This window comes from Natator depressus, chromosome 5, assembly GCF_965152275.1.
Source record: "Natator depressus isolate rNatDep1 chromosome 5, rNatDep2.hap1, whole genome shotgun sequence".
NCBI classification, from domain to species: Eukaryota; Metazoa; Chordata; order Testudines; family Cheloniidae; genus Natator; species Natator depressus.
In genome coordinates, this window is record NC_134238.1 from 95,137,793 (window position 1) to 95,159,430 (window position 21,638).

At 44.5% G+C, this 21,638-nt stretch overlaps 1 protein-coding gene across 2 annotated transcripts in view; it reads right to left on the reverse strand.

Moving 5' to 3' along the window:
• RORB (RAR related orphan receptor B) overlaps nucleotides 1–21,638 on the reverse strand; it is a 204,863-nt gene that overhangs the window by 45,805 nt on the left and 137,420 nt on the right. Inside the window, exons 2-4 of one of the 2 annotated variants that reach the window (XM_074953238.1) lie at nucleotides 13,826–13,911; nucleotides 6,588–6,729; nucleotides 2,346–2,747 (exon numbers count right to left, since the gene is read on the reverse strand). In XM_074953238.1, the coding sequence (XP_074809339.1) occupies nucleotides 2,346–2,747; nucleotides 6,588–6,729; nucleotides 13,826–13,911 (630 nt within the window). The remainder of the gene's footprint in view (nucleotides 1–2,345; nucleotides 2,748–6,587; nucleotides 6,730–13,825; nucleotides 13,912–21,638) is intronic. The other variant, XM_074953239.1, reaches the window with a different exon arrangement.

Sequence of the window (21,638 nt, forward strand, 5' to 3'; positions counted from 1 at the left end):
AAGTGGTGGTATCTCTTAGACTTGACTTTTCTCCTTTGTTCCCACCCCAGACATCTTTAGGCACAAATTGGAAATGTGACTCTTCCAAACCATATAGTCACGTTTGCACAAGCCAAGATGTACAAAACATTCAGTGTATGCAAAGAGCTCAAGGATTTGGTTTTCTGAGAGTGAACCTACTTTAGTTTATTTTTTTACTGATGTTATAGATCAGTGGTTCTCAACTGGGGGTCTGCGAGTCATTTCAGGAGAGCCACTGGGCCCTGTGGATGAAGACTGAAGCCCTGAGCCCCAATGCCCTTCGCAGGGCTAAAGCCCAGAGCTGCAGGGCTGAAACCCGTAGCCCTGAGCCTCAGTACTCCTGGCTGAAGCCCCAAGCCCCAGCCCCACCCACAGGATTGAGCCCAGAGCTGTGGGACTGAAGCCAGGAGCCCTGATGCCACCCCGCAGGGTGAAAGCCCCAAGTCCAAGAGTGGGAGTTGGGAATGCACAGAGGGCGTTGTTCCACCCCCCCACCCCCAAAATGGCAGTGCCTTACCCAGAGCGGGGCAGTCCTGGGGGCAACTCCACACTGTCCCCCACCTCCTTCTCTCCCCCAGCTCCTCCCAAGAGACCCTGCCCCCTGGCCAGGTCAGAGGGGGGAAGTTGGAGCCAGGCACTGGGGGGCAGCTGCTGCTCTGGCTGCTGCCATGAAGAGGGCAGCCACAGAGCTCTCCTATCTCCTGCTGCTACTGCTGCTGCTGATGGTGCCCAGGGTTGTGGCTGCTCCTCAGCTCCCAGCTTTTACTGCTGGAGCAGTTGGTAAGAGCCACCAAAGTGGGTGACCTGACTCCTGGACAGCAGAGTCCTCAGGCAGCAGTGACAGCAGGGCCGGGAGCGTTCCTGGGCTCCTGATATGCAGCCCCTAGCTACCCCTCTCCCTACACCCTGAGCTACCCCCCTGCCTGCACACAGCCCCTAGCTACCCCTCTCCCTGCACTGAGTTACACTCCTCTCTCCACACAGCCCCTAGATACCCCTCTCCTTCTACTGGGCTACACCCCTCTCTCCATGCAGATCCTAGCTACTCCTCTCCCTGCACCCTGAGCTACCTCCCCTCCCTGCACATAGCCCCTAGATACCCCCTGCCTCAGCCTGCACCTTGAGTGGTTTTCAGACTGAGCTGAGCCCCACTCCACCCTCCCATTTGATTTATAAATTTTGGTTGCAGCTTTCCTGTCCCCTGACAGGCTGGATGGACTGCTGAGGTGAGTCAGGGGGTGGAGGTGGTTATCCCTCCGTGACACGCTATGCAGAGCTGGCCTGAGCCCTGCTCCCCCCAAAATGGAAGTCAAACTATGCCTATGCCCAAGGACGCCCCCCGCCCCACCTGCCCTGGAGTTTTTATAGCATGTTGGGGGGTGGGGGGGCTCAGACAGAAAAAAGTTATAGATTACCCTTTCCCTCTTGTTTTTTAATTAAACCCAATTAGAGAGGTGTTACCCTCTAATTTTATTCTAAACCACAACTGACTCAGCATTCATCACTTGTTGAGGTGGGAAGCTCTTAATTAGTAAGCCATCCTCTTGTTCTTTTTTTCTTAGAATAGAATACAGTGCTTTCGGCTGAGTGTGTACACATGAGAGCCTGAGCCATTTTATTTAGTTAGAAACCTTCCCTAGAGTGTGACCAAAAGAACATTATTGTTCACCCAAACACAGCCTTTTTAACTGTTTGAAACAGCTGGCAGAAGGCTTGCACTGGCAGCTAAAGGAAAACTGTAGTAAGACGTATGCCCAAAACATCCAGTGAGTTAATCAGGAGAATACAAATCACAGCCTATTTTGGGCCAGATCCTCATCTCAATTACACTGCTTTTAAATCAAGAGATCAGTGAAATTACTCCAAATGTACATCTATGCAACTGAGATCAGAATCTGGTGCTCATTTTAATAAACACAATAGAATGAGCCACCTTAGGGACTCTCTGTTTTGACAAGAATATGTATAGCTGTCAGAAAAGATCATTAAACCCTTCTGGTAATGAGCTCATTTGAAACAAGCTCCCTGTTAGTAATTATCACTTGGTTTTGATTGATTCATCAGTTGCTTTTGGTGTTCCATTTTCATAAACAGTTCATGAATTGCTGAGTTAAGAAATGTAATAATTATTTTAGAATGTCGTAAACTCAGTCAACAACAAAAGCCCCAGCTAGCCAGCCAGCCAGCCAGCCCTGTTTCAGGACCAGTCCATTCTAAATGAATCGGCTGCGTACCATATCAGTTAGAACTGGACTGCAATTTATTCAACAACAAAGAAAGTCAAATGGAATAGTGAATGCTTGAGGAGTGAGAGTTTTTCTTACCTATTTCAGTCATGGTTATCCCCGGAGCTAACTGCCCATTGTTGAAAGAGCTATAGGTAAACAAGTTTGGTACAGAAGTGAGGTCATAGATAGGTTCCTGCTTTATCTGTTTGATTCCAGTCATGTCTAACCCAGACTGATCTGGGGAGGGCTGGGCAGAATCCACATTATAATAACCCTCGGACTTTGGCAGGTCAATGACATGCCCATTCGAGTAAGTGCCACCAGTTTCGTTGTTCAGGTTGCTCAAGCCATTACTGATGCTGCTGCTGTATACCCTGGCAAGGGCTTCTGCCTCACCACTCTGCTGCTGCCGTTGCTCCTGTAATCGCTGCTGGTGCTTCTGCACTTCAGCATACAGGCTGTCCCTCTGCTTTTTGGACATTCTTCCAAATTTCACAGCTGAAAAGCAAACCATAACAGAAACCATTGCTCTCTTTTCTTAAATTGTTTCCCTTTTAACATCACTTTTGCCCTGTCTTTCTGCTGGGGAAATCAGAGATGACACAAATCTGCAGACTACCCACGTATTGTGAAAGCCGAAGCAGTATGCTCTTGGATTTGCAAGGTACCAACGCTGCTCCATTTTGACGGACAGGGACTCAGTCAAGCAACATATTCCTCCCTGCTGTGAATGTTAAAAAGACCTGGCATCTTTCTCTTCTCTCTCTGTGTTCACTTCACAACAACCCAGAGGTATATAAAACTTACAACCTTTAGATTTGTATCCCATGTGCTTTATCAACTTGCTCCCAAACCTTTAAACTATGCACTAACTGATTAGTGCCTTCTGATGAAAGCAAATCCTAAAGGCCTGTTATTGAAACCTTTCTATTATCTTCACACTCCTACTTTTTTTTAAACATTACAGGTTAGAGTCAGGACCTGCAGGGAAACAGCAGACTTGAAGGTAAGCAGCATAAATGAATGGCACATCGCATTTGGATTTGCACAATCATATTTTACCTAATCTTCATCTGTAAAATTTGTACATTTTTCACTGTTGACAAATGAAGGAAATAGTGTTACTTTTAGAGTAAGTCAGCATCAGAGTGCAAACTGGATTCTCTAGCACTTGAAATCTTTAGAGACTCATGTCTTCCTAAAAGGTACGCTCTGATTCAAGCATGAGTTATTAGGCTTGATGCAAGAATTACTGGCTGAAATTCTATGGCCTGCGTTATACAGGAGGTCAGTCTAGATGATATTAATGGTCCATTCTGGCCTTAAAATCTATTAAATATGTTTGGGCAGATCTGGGAAATCTCAGCCCAAAGATGGTAAATAAGCTTTTAGAACAAATGAGGTCACTCAGTGGGCAGAAGATCTAGAGGGGGAAGAAGAGGGTATCAAGGACGGAGTCCTGAGGGATACCAATACAGAGCACAAGGGAGGGACACCAGGACATTCCTTTTTGGGAATGTAATTATAGAATGGTTATTAGCCAAGATGAGAGGGATGGTCTCCCTAGCCTCTGTTTGCCAGAAGCTGGGAATGGGTGACAGGGGACGGATCACTTGATTAACTGTTCTGTTCATTCCCTCTGAAGCACCTGGCATTAGCCACTGTCAAAAGACAGGATACTGGGCTAGATGGACCTTTGGTTTGACCAAGTATGGCCATTCTTAATGAAGCATCAAATACTCCTTTCATGTGGTATGAGGACAAGTGTTTTCCAAAGCCGCTGAATTACTTTAGATCCTTCTACATACTGTGCTAAATTTAGAGACAACATAAATGACTGCTGAAGATGGGCCTGATTCTCATTTACACTAGGGCCACTTTATACTTCTATTTATATCCACTTTCAGACCCCTTTATGATAGTCAGATCCTATAAGTCTGTGCGAATGTGAGTGTAACTTGCAATCTGAGGGAGCAGAAAGATGTGCAAGAAGAGAAGAAAAGCACCAAAGAAAGCAGGGTGCAAGAAGGTATATCAGATAACAGCTCCATCAGATTCTCACTCCCTTTTAGGGATTCGTTTCCCTGCTATGGCCCTGCCTTTCCATCCCCGAGCATATAAATTATACGTCTTTACACCATCATTTGCATTACCTATGGATCCTGCCCATCATTCACTTCTCGCTCTTATTTTAACCTCAGCAGATGAGAGCAGGGAGGGCCAATCCACAACGACTTTATGTTGAAAAATGCAACTACATATTTTCTTTAATTTTAGGGCCTCAGTAATAGAAACAAACACCCACTGTTTATGCTCATTATATTTTCATTAATTGGGCTCTCCAGCTGCTGTCAATTAGCATCCTGCCTCTGTGTGATAGAAATTAGTCTGTTATTAGACTGAGAGTTAAAATTCACATATGATTTCTTTGTAACAATGAAAAAAAATCAATAAAGGCAAGACTGTTTATATTACAGTGTTTATACTCGTAGAGGTTAGAGCAGGGCGTGGCAACCTCTGGCACACGGCCCATCAGGGAAATCCGCTGGCAGGCTGGGACGGTTGGTTTACCTGCAGCATCCGCAGGTTCAGCTGATCGCAGCTCCCACTGGCCACGGTTTGCCATTCCAGGCCAACTGGGGCTGTTGGAAGCGGCAGCAAACACATCCCTCGGCCCACGCCACTTCCCACAGCCCCCATTGGTCTGGAATGGCAAACTGTGGCCAGTGGGAGCTGCGATTGACCGAACCTCCAGATACTGCAAGTAAACAAACCATCCTGGCCTGCCAGCAGATTTTCCTGACAGGCCGCATGCCAAAGATGCCGATCCCTTGGCTAGAGGAAGGCAGCACTGGGAGATGAAACCCTCTATTCATCTACACTATAGAAGACTGAGGAGCACAGACTGAGAAACTCTGTTTTACAGGTGAGGGACAGAGCTCTAGCAGCCAAATACAAGTGTCCCTGTGATGCCTTAGACCCTTCAGCTGCAGTCAGGAGACACCACTTTTATGAGGAGACTATATGCTGATTAACTGCTGAAAGAGCACAGCTTTAATCTTCTTTGGGCGGAAAGGAGAGGCTAAGAACCCGGTCTGCTGCATGCTAGAGACCAAGGTGAATTCACTTAATGGTGAGACTGTGGTACCCTTACGCATGTTGGATAGAACTTTACACTGTGAACCGCCCCATTGTACCTATGGAGTAGAGTACTACTCAAAGTACATATGAGTATTGCAATCTGACCTTAAACTAATTTAAAACCTCTGAACCATCAAATGACCAGAATTTCTCTGGTGATCTACAAAGCTATGGGAAATTTAAAATAAATTCAAATGGCACATTTTTATAACTCTCCAAGACCATTTTTTTTGCCACTATATAGCTGTAGATAAGCAAATTAAGGTAATATGCCTACAAAATAGGAGAAATTTTTGTTTTCTTTTTGATGATTTTAAAATTTTAGTATGGATTTGGGAACAACCCAAATTAACAGTAGTAGCTAGGGCTGGAATAATGCCAATGGGCTTTGCTCAAGCTTCCTTGCACAGCTCTGCCATTGCACCTCAATGCTAACCTGCAACACAACTCTTATTCTAGTCCCAGGCAATTCTCAGTTCTCAATTTGTCTTTCATGCTGACTTGTGTGTCAGTTTGGGAAGTGGATAAGAGGACTAATAACTCAGTAAGGACTAAGCGGAGACCACCAGCACCAAAATATATAGTTTGCTCTGTGCAGCCTCACCCTGAAGTTTCAACGGGATACACGAACCTTCTTCATTTTTTTGTTTTCAGCAGCTCTCTTGTTCACTGCTAAACAGCAGAAGGTTGCACCAAGTCATTCCTTTGTAATGTAATGTAATTTTTATTGAAGTGCTTTCAGATCCTTTAGCATAAAAATCGCTCTAAGCATGCATATTTCCTTTTTAACTGTAAGTTTTATTCATTATACTGTCTCAGGCCCTCAAACATTTTTAAGCAGGGGAGTCTTAATACATCAATATTTAATATTATTAATATAAAATGTTATCTGATCCAGCATGTGAAGCCATCTCTAAGAGGGGAGGACCTTTTTGCTTTTAACCAGAATGCCACATTTCTCTTTATAACATTTTGTTTTAATCTAATGTTGCTCTCTCTTTGTTATTCTCCCACCCCCATGAAAAAATGCTCCTAAGTTTAAGGAATGGCAAAGATCTATGTTTTACTGTGAACGTGTTAAGGAGCAGTTAGCTTTTCTTCTTTCTTTCCAGAAATCTGTCAGGGGTTTAAGTAGTCAGCAGCAATGAAGAACAGTTTCAAAGGGTTTATCTATGAAGCAGGAAGCTAACTCCTTACCGTCTCTAGACATTCCTAGGGCAAGACACTTCTGCAGTCGGCAGTGTTGGCAACGATTTCTGTTGGTTCTGTCAATTAAACAGTTTCTCTGCCTGGGGCAGGAGTAAGAGGCATTGTTCTGCTGACTCCTCCTAAAGAAACCCTAGAGAGACAGAGTGAAAAAGAGAGGGAGAGAGAGAGAATTACCATATATATAGATATGTATATAGTGGCATGCCACTGCAATAAACTCTAATTCAGTGACATTTTGTTTATGATACAACTTTGTAGATGCTTTAACCATAAATAGTGAAATAAACTCATGTTCTCTCCTAATATGAAAAACCTGTGCATTACTCCGTAAAATATAATATGCGGGTATGAGGATAACAAACAGGATAGAGTGATAAAATATAGTACATCCTCAATAATACAATAAACACTGAACTTCATCAAATGCTCAGGGAAACTCTCACCAATATTTATAACAAGGCGACTTAGTGCCATTTGCTCCGAATACTTTTTTTGTTGAAGAAAATGTACTGGTAACTTCTAACACGGACAATTTGTTTATTCACTGGCTACATGTGGTATCAGAAGCTGTAATGTACTGTAAAAGCGGCAAAGAGTCCTGTGGCACCTTATAGACTAACGGACGTATTGGAGCATAAGCTTTCGTGGGTGAATACCCACTTCGTCGGATGCATGTAGTGGAAATTTCCAGAGGCAGGTATAAAGATGCAAGCAAGAATCAGGCTAGGGATAACGAGGTTAGTTCAATCAGGGAGGATGAGGCCCTCTTCTAGCAGTTGAGGTGTGAACAGCAAGGGAGGAGAAACTGCTTTTGTAGTTGGTGAGCCATTCACAGTCTTTGTTTAATCCTGAGCTGATGGTGTCAAATTTGCAAATGAACTGAAGCTCAGCAGTTTCCCTTTGAAGTCTGGTCCTGAAGTTTTTTGGCTGCAGGATGGCTACCTTTAAATCTGCTATTGTGTGTCCAGGGAGGTTGAAGTGTTCTCCTACAGGTTTTTTGTATATTGCCATTCCTAATATCTGATTTGTGTCCATTTATCCTTTTACGTAGGGACTGTCCAGTTTGGCCCATGTACATAGCAGTGGGGGCATTGCTAGTACATGATGGCATATATTACACTGGTGGACGTGCAGGTGAATGAACCGGTGATGGTGTGGCTGATCTGGTTAGGTCCTGTGATGGTGTCGCTGGTGGAGATATGTGGGCAGAGTTGGCATCGATGTTTGTTGCATGGATTGGTTCCTGAGTTAGAGGTTATGGTGCGGTGTGTAGTTGCTGGTGAGAATATGCTTCAGGTTGGCGGGTTGTCTGTGGGCAAGGACTGGCCTGCCTCCCAAGGCCTGTGAAAGTGAGGGATTGTTGTAGATCACTGATGATGATTTGGAGAGGTTTTAGCTGAGGACTGTATGTGATGGCCAGTGGAGTTCTGTTGGTTTCTTTCTTGGGCTTGTTTTGCAGCCGGAGGCTTCTGGGTACACATCTGGCTCTGTTGATCTGTTTCCTTATTTCCTCGTGTGAGTATCGTAGTTTTGAGAATGGTTGGTGAAGATCTTGGTCTCTGTCTGAGGGGTTGGAACAAATGCGGTTGTACCTCAGCGCTTGGCTGTAGACAGTCGATCATGCAGTGTGTCCGGGATGGAAGCTGGAGGCATTAAGCTAGGCATAGCAGTCGGTGGGTTTTTGGTATAGGGTGGTGTTAACGTGACCATCACTTATTTGCACCTTGGTGTCTAGGAAGTGAACCTCCTGTGTAGATTGGTCCAGGCTGAGGATGATGATGGGATGGAAGCTATTGAAATCATGGTGGAATTCTTCCAGGGTTTCCTTCCCATGGGTCCAGATGATGAAGATGTCATCAACGTAGCGTAGGTAGAGAAGGGATGTGAGTGGACGAGAGCTGAGGAAACGATGTACCAGGTCAGCCATAAAAATGTTGGCATATTATGGGGCCATGCGGGTGCTCATAGCAGTGGCACTGGTCTGGAGATATATATTGTCACCAAATTTGAAATAACTGTATGTGAGGATAAAGTTCCAGAGCTCAGCAACCAGTTGTGCTGTGACATCATCAGGGATACTGTTCCTGACAGCTTGTATTCCATCAGTGTGTGGGATGTTTGTGTAGATAGCCTCTACATCCATGGTGGCTAGGATGGTGTTTTCTGGAAGATCACCAATGCGTTGTAGTTTTCTCAGGAAATCAGTGGTGTCATGGTGATAGCTGGGCATGCTGGTAGCATAGGGTCTGAGTAGAGAGTCCACATATCCGGACAGTCCAATGCCTGAGATGATAGACCTATACATAGGATGCTTCCACCGACGTACACAGGCAGAAAATGTGGAAAAACAACGTCACTTGCCTCATAACCTAAGTCGTGCAGAAAGTAATGTCATCCACAGCCTCAGAAACAACCCTGACACTATAATCAAAGAGGCTGATAAAGGAGGTGCTGTTGTCATCATGAACAGGTCTGACTACCAAAAGGAGGCTGCCAGACAACTCTCCAATACCAAATTCTACAGGCCACTTTCCTCAGATCCCACTGAGGAATACACTAAGAAACTGCACCATCTACTCAGAACACTCCCTACACAAACACAGGAACAAATCAACATACCCTTAGAGCCCCGACTGGGGTTATTCTATCTATTACCCAAGATCCACAATCCCGGAAGTCCTGGATGACCCATCATCTTGGGCATTGGCACTCTCACTGAAGGACTGTCCAGATATGTGGACTCTCTACTCAGACCCTACACCATCACAGGACCTAACCAGATCAGCCATACCATCACCAGTTCATTCACCTGCACATCCACCAATGTAATATACACCATCATGTGCCAGCAATGCCCCCACTGCTATGTACATGGGCCAAACTGGACAGTCCCTACGTAAAAGGATAAATGGACACAAATCAGATATTAGGAATGGCAATATACAAAAAACCTGTAGGAGAACACTTCAACCTCCCTGGACACACAATAGCAGATTTAAAGGTAGCCATCCTGTAGACAGAAGGTAAAAAGTGCAGTTAGCATCCGTAGGAGGAAGACAGAGTAAGGTTAGACACTGGCAGTGAGGTGGCTGAGTGTTGCTAGGATGGTTTGTAGACTAAACCTGAACTGAATCAGAAAGCTAGGGCTGGCTTCATTCAACAGCTAGTCCAGTATTGTTTCAGTACAGGACTATGGATGACAGCAGCAAATCATGGCAATAATAATAGCTGTGGAGTCTGGAGAAACAATGGTGAAGAAACAATGTAATTGGATTGTACATGACTGGATTCACTCAGTAAAGACAGTATTTGACACTTCACTCAAGTCCTAGTGCATTGAATGATGGCCAGAGGTGTCACTAGCACTGGACAACAGGTATTGGGTTTGAGTAAAGATACTGACATTCCCAGTCCATGAAGTGAAGTTTAAAAGTCCCATTTCATCTATAATGGTTATAACCACTAACACAACCAATTTAAAATTTAATTTAATATGTGAGTTTTTTATCTTTGGGAATGCAGTTGTCCTTTAGGGAAAGTGCCAATGAAAAATTGTAAAGCACTTATCTGATCCTGACTGTCAAAGAATTTACTGAACCCATGGCTGTGGGATTAATTTAAGGCTAATTTAGCGCTAATTATGAGACATTTCTTATGTATTTGCCATACTTCATTACAAATTTCCTTTTTGGCATAAAAAGGGTTTTCTGTTTTAAATTTAAGCAATTCAGTGTGAATAGGGAACTGAAAGACTGGATTAATCAGATCAGGTCAATCTTATTTTTAAATGTAACAGTTACAAAAATTAAGTTTTTTAAAATTGTAACTATTACATAGTGTAGAGTATCATATTTTAGTGCTACAAAGCTTTTGATAGTGAAGACTGAGTGGCTTATTTTCTATCATACAGGAATTTACACTATCATTCTTTGTTCTTATTAGAATATCATGGGACATATTCAAATTTTGATTTGGTATAATTTATTTTTTCCCTTCCCTCATCAGAGCTAAATGTTTTCTTAGACTATATAATATTTTATATCCTTTTTTTGAATGGCTACATTTATTGGGGAGAACAATTGCTCTTTTGGGTAGAAGAATTGCACTGACCTAATGGGTAGAGTAGAAGAGCTAAAAAACAAAGTTTCTTGGCTCTTTTCCTAACTCTGACATTAAATCACTTCGTGATGTTGGGCAAGTCACTTAACCTTTCTCTAGCTCAGTTTCTCAGTCTGTAAAACAGGGATAGTAATATGTCCCATACCTCAAAGAACTAGGCTGCAGTTTTAACCCACAATGGTGGAGAGACAGGTGGAATGAGACACTTTTGAGAGCCCCAGAGACATTGAGGTAGGAAAAAGGGGTGAAATCCAGGTCCAAATGAAGTTGGTGGGGAAATTCCCATTGGCTTCAATGGGGCAAAGATTGCACTGAAGGTGCCCAGGCATGCTGCAGGATACAATAGTGCTATTTGCTACACCCTTTAACAAGGTGCAATGAGGACTGATAGATCAGATATAGAGTGATAGCTTTGTGAAAAGTGTTCACCCACAGGTGACAGGGTGTTTTTGTCTTTTATCATTTTTTTGTGTGAGTTCATTTGAGAGAGCAGTGACTATCTGGTTTCACTCAGATAGTTTTTATTGGGGCATTTAGTGCACTCAAAGAGTAAAGATGTGTTGTGGTGGGTGTTGATCATTGTAGCAGTGGAGATATGGCTGCAGGTTTTGCATCTGTTGTTCTGTCTGGTTCTGGTGCCATTTTGAGTCTCTGTGTCCTGGTCTGTGGGGAGCTTTCTTCTGATGATGAGCTTGGAAAGGCTGAGGGGTTGTTTAAACGCCAGAAGTGGGTGTTTACAAAACAATCACTCTATGGGCTTGTCTTTGTGTACAGCACTGCAGCTGCACCAAAGTAGTGCTTAAGGGGATGTCTTCACTACCAACGTGGCTGTGTAGTCACGGTACCAGCACTGGAGAGAGCTCTCCCAGTGCTGTAAAAAAACCACTCCCACGAGGGGAGAAGCTCCCAGTGCTGGTGCACTGTCTACACTGCCACTTTACAGAACTGAAACTTGCATTGCTTGGGCGGGGTGGTGTTTTTTCACACCCCTGAGCAAGAGAGTTTCAGCGCTGTAAAGTGGCAGTGTTGACAAGGCCTTAGTGAAGACGCTACTATGCTGATGGGAGACGTTCTCCCATCAGTTTACTTAATCCACCTTCCCAAGAGGCGGTAGCTCTCCCATTAACATAGCACTGTCTAGAGGTGGGCGCAGGAGTTAGGATTTTGCACACCCCTCAGCGATGTAATTATATTGGTTATACTATACTATATACTATACTGATATAGGTCTGTAGTGGAGATATGGCCTATATCTGACCTCTTAGTCCTCATCCTCAAAGGAAACCTGCACAACACTTTCAAAAGATGAGCCCGGGTGCTTAAATTCGTCTCTCTGCTAGACACTAAAAATCATGGATTGAACAGATTCCCTGGATTTATGGCTTATTACAACAACCTGTTACTCTTTACCCCTCTGTTTTTGTCCTATGACTACAGAGGTGTTAACGGGACACTCTACCTTGAATGGTCCCTTAGAATATGTGCTAACTACTTATGTTAAACAATCTGTTCCACCTTGCATTTTGCTGTGATGCTGGGAGTACCTTTCGCAGACCTGCAGAAGAGCTCTGTGCGGCTCAAAAGTTTGTCTCTCTCACCAACAGAAGTTGGTCCAGTAAAAGATATTACCTCACCCACCTTGTCTCTCTAATCTCCTGGGACCAGCACAGCTACAACTAGGCTGCATACATCTTTCTTTATGACAGTCTCATGAAACAGGATTAGACTAATTGATCTGCTACTTTGAAATTGGCACAAAAACAATAGGGTTACAACTGTGTTAAGTGGTAGAGGAGCTTCTTATCTCAATATGCACATAGAGCTAAGAGGTATTGTCTCCTCTTGAGGCACACACAAGGGCTACCATTAACACTAATCACATCCAGAGGAGACTCTATTCCTTACTGCTTTGTGTAGACTGGTTACAGAGACAAGAAGCTCTTTTTCTGCTTAAAAGCATTTTTCTTTATTATTATTTTTGTGCCAATTTTAAAGTATCAGATCAATTAGATTAATCCTGTTTTGTGCCTATTTCCAGTCCAGTATCACAATAAAACCGTGTCACAGGAGGGATGGCTCATTTACAATTATTAAAGTTTCTAAAAGGCAAGGTCTGATTTTTGACAATATGTCACTTCTCAATTTACTGGCATTAAATCAAACTCTTTATTTTTGGGATGTGGTAAATCCAATGTTTTGGATTTTTCAGATGCCTTCAATGTTATAAAATGCTAAATACAAACCTGGGGACCGAGATATTTCACACTACACACATGTAGATGTGTATGTGCGCCCACAAAATGTACAAGTGCATGTTTCCATCTACAAAATGACCTGCAGGTGCTAATCAGAGCCTTTGCATCTTTGCACCTTCAGGCAGGTAGTCAGAACTGCAAACACCAAGATTTGCCTTTGCAAAATTCTTGGCTGCTGTGAGAGCCAAAATAGCCACAGGGACTGCTTTAACATATGGCAGCCTTCCCACAGGTGCCAATGGCTGGTGCTGCAGCCTCAAATCACTGGAGCACTGTGGGCATTCTCCCTTGTAGCCCAGCCTGCTCCCTTCCATCCCCGGGGTATGCCAGGCCTACAAGGAGGGACAATGCCGTGCCAGTTACACTCTTCCTGAGCTGGGGGAATTTCTCTCTGGGCAATTGCAACTTCTTTATGTCTCCTTGAGAGCATAGAGGCACCAGAGTGGGGGCCAAAATCAGCACCATATCTCTTTAAACTGTGCATTATGACACTTAAATTAACTTTGACATTTCACACATACCGTAAATGAAACAAGAGCACAAAACTAGTCCCCAGGTTCATTCGGGGTGGAGCAGTTCTAACATACTGTAACCAGCATCTCTATCACCATTTATGCTGCATCACATATTAATAATTCAAAGCCTCAAACAAGGAGCTATTTCTAAATATCATCTGACTGTTGAATAAGGAAGACAACTAGTAAAATTAGACACGGAACACCTGTGTATCAGCAGCAGGCATTACAGCCTTTGACACGCCTTGTTTGAAAGGGTGTCAGAGTGTGTTGTTAAGTACACAGATGCCTGAGGCTAATGCAGATGCCAATGACAGTGCTGTATAAAGTCTCATACCTTGCAGCCTTCACATGTGATGACTCCATAGTGGATTCCAGAGGACTTATCTCCACAAATTTTGCATGGTATCACTTCAATTTGTGCTGAAAAAGAGAAAAGGGTTATTTTTGACTTATAATACTGTTCCTTTCTTTCCTGCCCTAACTACTGATCATAGATGTTAGAGCTGGTCAGACATCTAACTCCCTGCAAATGTAAAATTGTTCTTTATGATATTTTTTGTTTTTTTGTGCTCTGTTCAGTCCAGTTCTAATTGATTCACATGATGGGGCTTCCACCATTTCCCCGAAGGGACTGTTTCACAATCTAATAGATCTCATGATAAGAAAACTTTCCCTGACATTTGCCGTAAGTTTTCTTTTTTTTTAAATTTCATCCCCTAGCTATACCTATTGGATCACTCTAAACAATTAATCTCCTTTTTTTGGTGTTTTTAGCCTTCAAATACTGCTAGCCAGTAATCTTATCCTCCATCACATCCTCACTCTTCATTTTGCTGAGGCAGAATGGCCATGTATGATTTGATGCTCTTTCTATTAAGCTCCCCTGGGCTCTTCCCTCTCACCCCCATCATGGCTCATTGTACTTGTACATTTGATATGATGCAATTCATGTGATATTCTTTCATGTCCTCTGATTTGTGATTTACTGACATACATCAAAGATACTAGCAACATCTGTAAATATCTGCAAAGTTCTGCCTCCAAGGAATTGCTTAAACCAGTGATTTATTTGCAGACATACCTCACCTACTCCAGTCAAAGCCATTTATTTACTGGCTCTAAATTAGAGATGAGCAGGAGCTATAGATCCAGATCCTAACATCTCCAGTATCTGTTCTTTGCTTTGGCTAACTATAGAATTAGCGGCTAACTGCAAGATTCAGAACTGCATGTAGATTCAGATTTACTCAGAATTGAAAGATGTTTGCTTTTGGTTCAGGCCCTTCTACAACCTAAATATTCAATCACTTCTTAATCTGAAAATATATTTTCCTCTCTCTACATATAATTTTCTTTTTTCCGTCCTATATGTGAGACAGAATATTTGCCTCATTCTCCAACTTTGAATCCTTTGCATGACTTCTCCTGTCTATACTGCATTGTCACATCTGCTTACTAGTACAGTATGTAGGGACAGCCTGTGCTTGGCTCTGGGCAGGTGCACTTGGGAGAGGGAGCAGGAAGCCTTCCTTCCCCTTCCTTCCCATGCAAGAGCCAGGCGTAATTGTAGCCCTTGCACGTTGTGGGCCAGATCCTCAGCTGGTACAAATTGGTATAGCTCTAATGAAGTCAGTGGAGCTGTGGGTGTGACCTCCTGAGCAAAATACTGCTTCCTTCTGACTCCCTGGTGAGGCAAATGCCACCCCAAAGTGAGTGGGGAAGGCACATGCCCACCTCCTACCACAAAGATGCATCTGCCAGTCCTGCCACTGAAGCCTGGCTGGGATGGATGCAGAGGGGGAGCATGCTGTCTCCTAAGGGAGTAGTGCAGTATGCACTCCCCAGAGCTCTGGGACGGATTGTGGGTCAGTGCCTTCAAGGCACAATCTGGTTTTTAGTAAGTAACAAGTGTGCACATACAGTGAGCCATGATGGGAGTGAGAGGGAACCTAAGATGCATTCCCTTAAAAACATGCTTTCACTTGGAGGTACCACAAATGTTAGAGCGCACACTTAGCTGAAGAGAATGAAAAAAATCATTTTCAAACTACTGCACACACACATGCACACAGGTGTTCATACTATGGATGCTGTTGGAAAAGCAGTAAAGTGCTCTGGCTTTATAATCTAGTACCAAACTGTATCTGTCATCATTGTTCCCAGGTGAGAGAACAGAGACTCATTACAATTATCTTTATAGTTCCCTTTATAGCTTGACTAAAATCGGCTGAGTACCTGTAAGGGGTTGTCCCTACAACCCCTTGAAATGTGCTGTGTGTCTCTCACCACTAAATGATTGTTTATGGTGGTTAAGAATTCATTTTTTAAATAACTCAGTTTAATTTCCAGATACAGTAAGTGCACAATTGCCTCCCACCCTCAAGCAGCCTGCAAAGCAAGCCAGTCATAATTGAGGCCCCTTCTTTCAGGGAGGTGAATATTCCTTTGGTGCATCCCCAGAGGTGAACAGTGTCCCACAGAGGGAAGAAAGGAGATAGGAAGGAACATACATGGATGGTGAAACTTCCACACCCACTGTGAACTCTAAGGCATTTGGGGAAGGACTGTGCTTCCCTGAGGCACAATGTCTCCTTGAGCACCTCTTGGGGCACAGTAGCTTAGCTCTCTGTCTTCCCCAGTGCAAGACTGGGTGATAAAAGCATGATCTAGACATACACAGTTGCATGTACTTTTGAACTCCAGTCCACTAAAGACAAATTTTCAAATGGGTTTTTAAACTGAGTCTCTAAATTATACTCACATAAATCTCCTAAACACGTTTATATTTCGGTGCAATTGCTCATCTAACAACCTAGCACACAAGACAGCTTCTGCACATGTAAAGTGAGGGAGCAAGAAGAAATAATACCCCCGCCCCAAACTTAACAATAAAGTAAAGTAATTCTGCTATGCTATTTCATTACTGTATTGTTTAAAAAATGTGGCTGATTTATGGTTAACCTATCACATATTTTAATTATTAGCTTGAGTTGAATATAATTTTTTGTTCGTATATTTTAGGTAGAGATGGGCTAGAACCAAATCCCTTAATGCAAGTGCCTATGAACGCTGGGACAGTTCAGATATACTGTAGAAGTAAATTTTGTTCCTCAGGCAACCCTTGACTCTAGCTTCACCTTAGGTTATGCCTTCACTGCATAAAAGATGGTAGTGGGGTTTTACAGCAGGGTAATTAATAGGTATTAACTACTATGCTGTAAAATCCTTGTGGAGACAAAGCAGTGCAGTTTTAGTGTGAGATAGCTAGGTGAGGTCTACAGTATACCCTCACCCATGGCTGACCTTGCCCAGTTCATCTCACAGTAAAACTGCAGTTCTTTACTTCCACAAGGACTATGCACTGGGACAGCTAAGACACCCTAATTATTCCATGGTAAAAACACACCCTTTTTGGCAGCAAAGACAAAGCCTGAGAGTGATTCCTAGGTGCTGCTGCCAGTTGAGAGACTGGGTTTCAAGTAATTGTAGATCCCTAGGGTGAGAACCATGCAGAGGGAGAAAGTTTAGTCTTTGGAAGGATGGACTGTTTTGGGTTGCCAGATCTCAAAGGGAGATGTAGATCTCAGGCAGAAGCTAAAGTCTGGAATATGAGGAAATCCTCAAAACTTAGTAAGTCAAGATGTGTGAGGCAACAAGTGAAAATAGTGGAATAATAAAATAAAATAATAATAATAAAATTAGATATTAAAAAATAGTTTAAACATATTTACTACTTATTAATTTATTCCTGTGATAGGAACAAGGGCATAAGGCTTAATTCTTCAAATACTTGCTGCACTGAGCTTCATACTTGTTACTGTGAAGAGTCAATAATACTACACACAGTAAGGGACTACTCATAAGTACTGTGCTCAGTTATAAGTGTTTGTGAATTGGGTCCCTAAATGCTAAAGCTATTGATTTCAATTATTATGAAACAAATACACTATGCTGAGACCTCATCCACAAATCAGAATCAAACTAATCATTTTATAAGTTAGTAGTAATAAATATTAGAGAGACAAGGTGGGTGAGGTAATAACTTTTATTGGACCAACTTCTGTTGGTGAGAGAGACAAGCTTTCAACATTACTAAGGGCTTGTCTACGCTACCAAGTTTTGTTGACAAAACTTATGTCGACACCCAAAAGTCGACAAAACAAAAATCGCCAAAGGGTGTTCACACTTGCTCCCTCTGTCGACAGCTCATGTCCACACTGGGGACACCATCATCAACAGGGTGAGCAATGCACCGGGGGTATGTATCCCACAGTGCAGTGTTGAGGGAGGGAAGAGCTGATCGCTGAGCATCTTGGGATTCTCTCCGAGTTCTCTCACAGCCCCCTCAGCTGCCAAGAGCAGCATCATGAGTAGCTCTGTGAGCTCTCGGTGCTGAGGAAGGGCAAAGCAGCATGGCAGTCTGTCCCCCTCCCCCTGCAGCAGTAGTCTGCCTGCTGCTGCATTCCTAGTGCAGGGCACAACAGGAGCATTCCAATCATTTGCTCTTTGTTTGTTCCCCAAAGGGAGCAGCACGCAGATACTTCCCCCAGCTTTGAAAGGGGAGGGGCGCATGCCTGCAGGGCAGCAGAGATCAAAACACTGAGCAGAGCAATCAGGGCAGGCAATGTGGGATACTGGTGGAAGCCAGTTCTGTCGACAAAACAATCAGCAGTGTCTACACTGGCTCTTTGTCCACAATAAAGGGAGGGGAAAAGACAAAAGTTTCTAGTAGGGGTGGAAGTTTTTTGTCAAACTGGGCATTTTTTATGACAAAAGTCCCATTGTAGTGTGTAGGCTCATGCTGTTTTGTCACCAAAAGGCAGTTTTTGGCGACAAAACTTGCCAGTGTAGACAAGCCCACAAAGTTCTTCTTTAGATCTGGGAAAGGTTCTCAAGTGTCACAGCTAAATGTAAGATGGAAGAAATTGTTTAGCATAAGTAGTTAACACATATTTCAAGAGCCCATTCAAGGTGAAGTAGCCTGTTAACATCTCTCCAGTCATGGGGTTTTGGGGGGAAGGGAACTGGAGGGCTTAGTGTATTATAGTAATAGTGAAAACACAGTCTCCAGCAGATTGGTGTTGCTGCTTCTAAGGCCTTGTCTACACTGGCAAGTTTCTGTGCAGTAAAGCAGCTTTCTGCGCTGTAACTCCTGAGGGGTACATGCTGCCAAGCCTCTTAGTGCGCAGAAACTGTGCAGTTCAGCGCTGTAAAAAACCCACCCCGACGAGAGGCATTCTACAGCGCTGTGGTGCCAGTGTAGACACCCTGGTCGATTACAGTGCTGTGATTGGCCTCCGGGAGGTGTCCCACAATGCCTGCTCTCGCCTCTCTGGTCATGGGTTTGAACTCTACTGCCCTGCCCGCAGCTTACCAACCGTCATCTCCACCCCATAAATTCCTTTGGAATTTTGAAAATCCCCTTCCTGTTTGCTCCGTGATGTGCACAGTGGTCTCAATGCATCTTTCCAGGTGGCCAGGCCTGCTCCATGTACCAGGCGATCCCCAGCTTGGAGCAATGCCGAGCTGTTGGACCTCATCAGCATTTGGGGAGAGGAAGCTGTCCAGTCTCAGCTGAGCTCCAGCCGTAGGAATTATGATACTTATGGATAGATTTCATGATGCACGATAGAAAGGGGCCATGACTGGGACACATTGCAGTGTAGGGTAAAAGTGAAGGAGCTGCGGAACGCCTACCACAAGGTGTGGGAGGCAAACCACCGCTCAGGTGCTGCGCCCACGAGCTGCCGGTTCTACAAAGAGCTGGACACGATACTCGATGGCGACCCCACCTCCACTGCGAAGGCCACTGTAGATACTTTGACAGGTTTCAGAGTAGCAGCCGTTTTAGTCTGTATTCACAAAAAGAAAAGGAGTACTTGTGGCACCTTAGAGACTAAGGGTATGTCTACACTACGTAATTAGGTCGAATTTATAGAAGTCGGTTTTTTAGAAATCAGTTTTATATATTCGAGTGTGTGTGTCCCCACAGAAAATGCTCTAAGTGCATTAAATGCATTAACTCAGCGGAGCGCTTCCACAGTACCGAGGCAAGCGTTGACTTCCGGAGCGTTGCACTGTGGGTAGCTATCCCACAGTTCCCGCAGTCTCCGCTGCCCATTGGAATTCTGGGTTGAGATCCCAATGCCTGATGAGGCTAAAACATTGTCGCGGGTGGTTCTGGGTACATATCGTCAGGCCCCCCTTCCCTCCCTCCCTCCGTGATAGCAAGGGCAGACAATCGTTTTGCGCCTTTTTTCCTGAGTTACCTGTGCAGACCCCATACCACGGCAAGCAAGGAGCCCGCTCAGGTAACCGTCACCCTATGTCTCCTGGGTGCTGGCAGACGTGGTACTGCATTGCTACACAGCAGCATCAACCCCTTGCCTTGTGGCAGCAGACGGTACAGTACGACTGGTAGCCGTCATCGTCATGTCCGAGGTGCTCCTGGCCATGTTGGCCAGGAGCGCCTGGGCAGACATGGGCGCAGGGACTAAATTTGGAGTGACTTGACCAGGTCATTCTCTTTAGTCCTGCAGTCAGTCCTATTGAACCGTCTTATGGTAAGCAGGCAGGCGATACGGATTGCTAGCAGTCCTATTGCATCATCTTCTGCCGGGCAGCCATGAGATGTGGATGGCATGCAGTCCTTCTGCACCGTCTGCTGCCAGCCAAAGATGTAAAAGATAGATGGAGTGGATCAAAACAAGAAATAGACCAGATTTGTTTTGTACTCATTTGCTTTCCCCCCCACCTGTCTAGGGGACTCATTCCTTTAAGTCACACTGCAGTCACTCACAGAGAAGGTGCAGCGAGGTAAATCTAGCCATGTATCAATCAGAGGCCAGACTAACCTCCTTGTTCCAATAAGAACAATAACTTAGGTGCACCATTTCTTTTGGAACCCTCCGTGAAGTCCTGCCTGAAATACTCCTTGATGTAAAGCCACCCCCTTTGTTGATTTTAGCTCCCTGAAGCCAACCCTGTAAGCCATGTCATCAGTCACCCCTCCCTCCATCAGAGCAACGGCAGACAATCGTTCTGCGCCTTTTTTCTGTGCGGACGTCATACCAAGGCAAGCATGGAGGCCGCTCAGCTCACTTTGGCAATTAGGAGCACATTAAACACCACACGCATTATCCAGCAGTATATGCAGCACCAGAACCTGGCAGAGTGATACTGGGCGAGGAGACGACGTCAGCGCGGCCACGTGAGTGATCAGGACATGGACACAGATTTCTCTGAAAGCATGGGCCCTGCCAATGCATGCATCATGGTGCTAATGGGGCAGGTTCATGTGGTGGAACGCCAATTCTGGGCTCGGGAAACAAGCACAGACTGGTGGGACTGCATAGTTTTGCAGGTCTGGGACCTGCAGTGGCTGCAAAACTTTCGCATGCATAAGGGCACTTTCATGGAACTTTGTGACTTGCTTTCCCCTGCCCTGAAGCGCATGAATACCAAGGTGAGAGCAGCCCTCACAGTTGAGAAGCGAGTGGCGATAGCCCTGTGGAAGCTTGCAACGCCAGACAGCTACCAGTCAGTTGGGAATCAATTTGGAGTGGGCAAATCTACTGTTGGGGCTGCTGTGATGCAAGTAGCCCACGCAATCAAAGATCTGCTGATATCAAGGGTAGTGACCCTGGGAAATGTGCAGGTCATAGTGGATGGCTTTGCTGCAATGGGATTCCCTAACTGTGGTGGGGCCATAGACGGAACCCATATCCCTATCTTGGCACCGGAGCACCAAGCCGCCGAGTACATAAACCGCAAGGGGTACTTTTCAATAGTGCTGCAAGCACTGGTGGATCACAAGGGACGTTTCACCAACATCAACGTGGGATGGCCGGGAAAGGTACATGACGCTCGCATCTTCAGGAACTCTGGTCTGTTTCAACAGCTGCAGGAAGGGACCTTATTCCCAGACCAGAAAATAACTGTTGGGGATGTTGAAATGCCTATATGTATCCTTGGGGACCCAGCCTACCCCTTAATGCCATGGCTCATGAAGCCGTACACAGGCAACCTGGACAGTAGTCAGGAGCTGTTCAACTACAGGCTGAGCAAGTGCAGAATGGTGGTAGAATGTGCATTTGGACGTTTAAAGGTGCGCTGGCGCAGTTTACTGACTCGCTTAGACCTCAGCG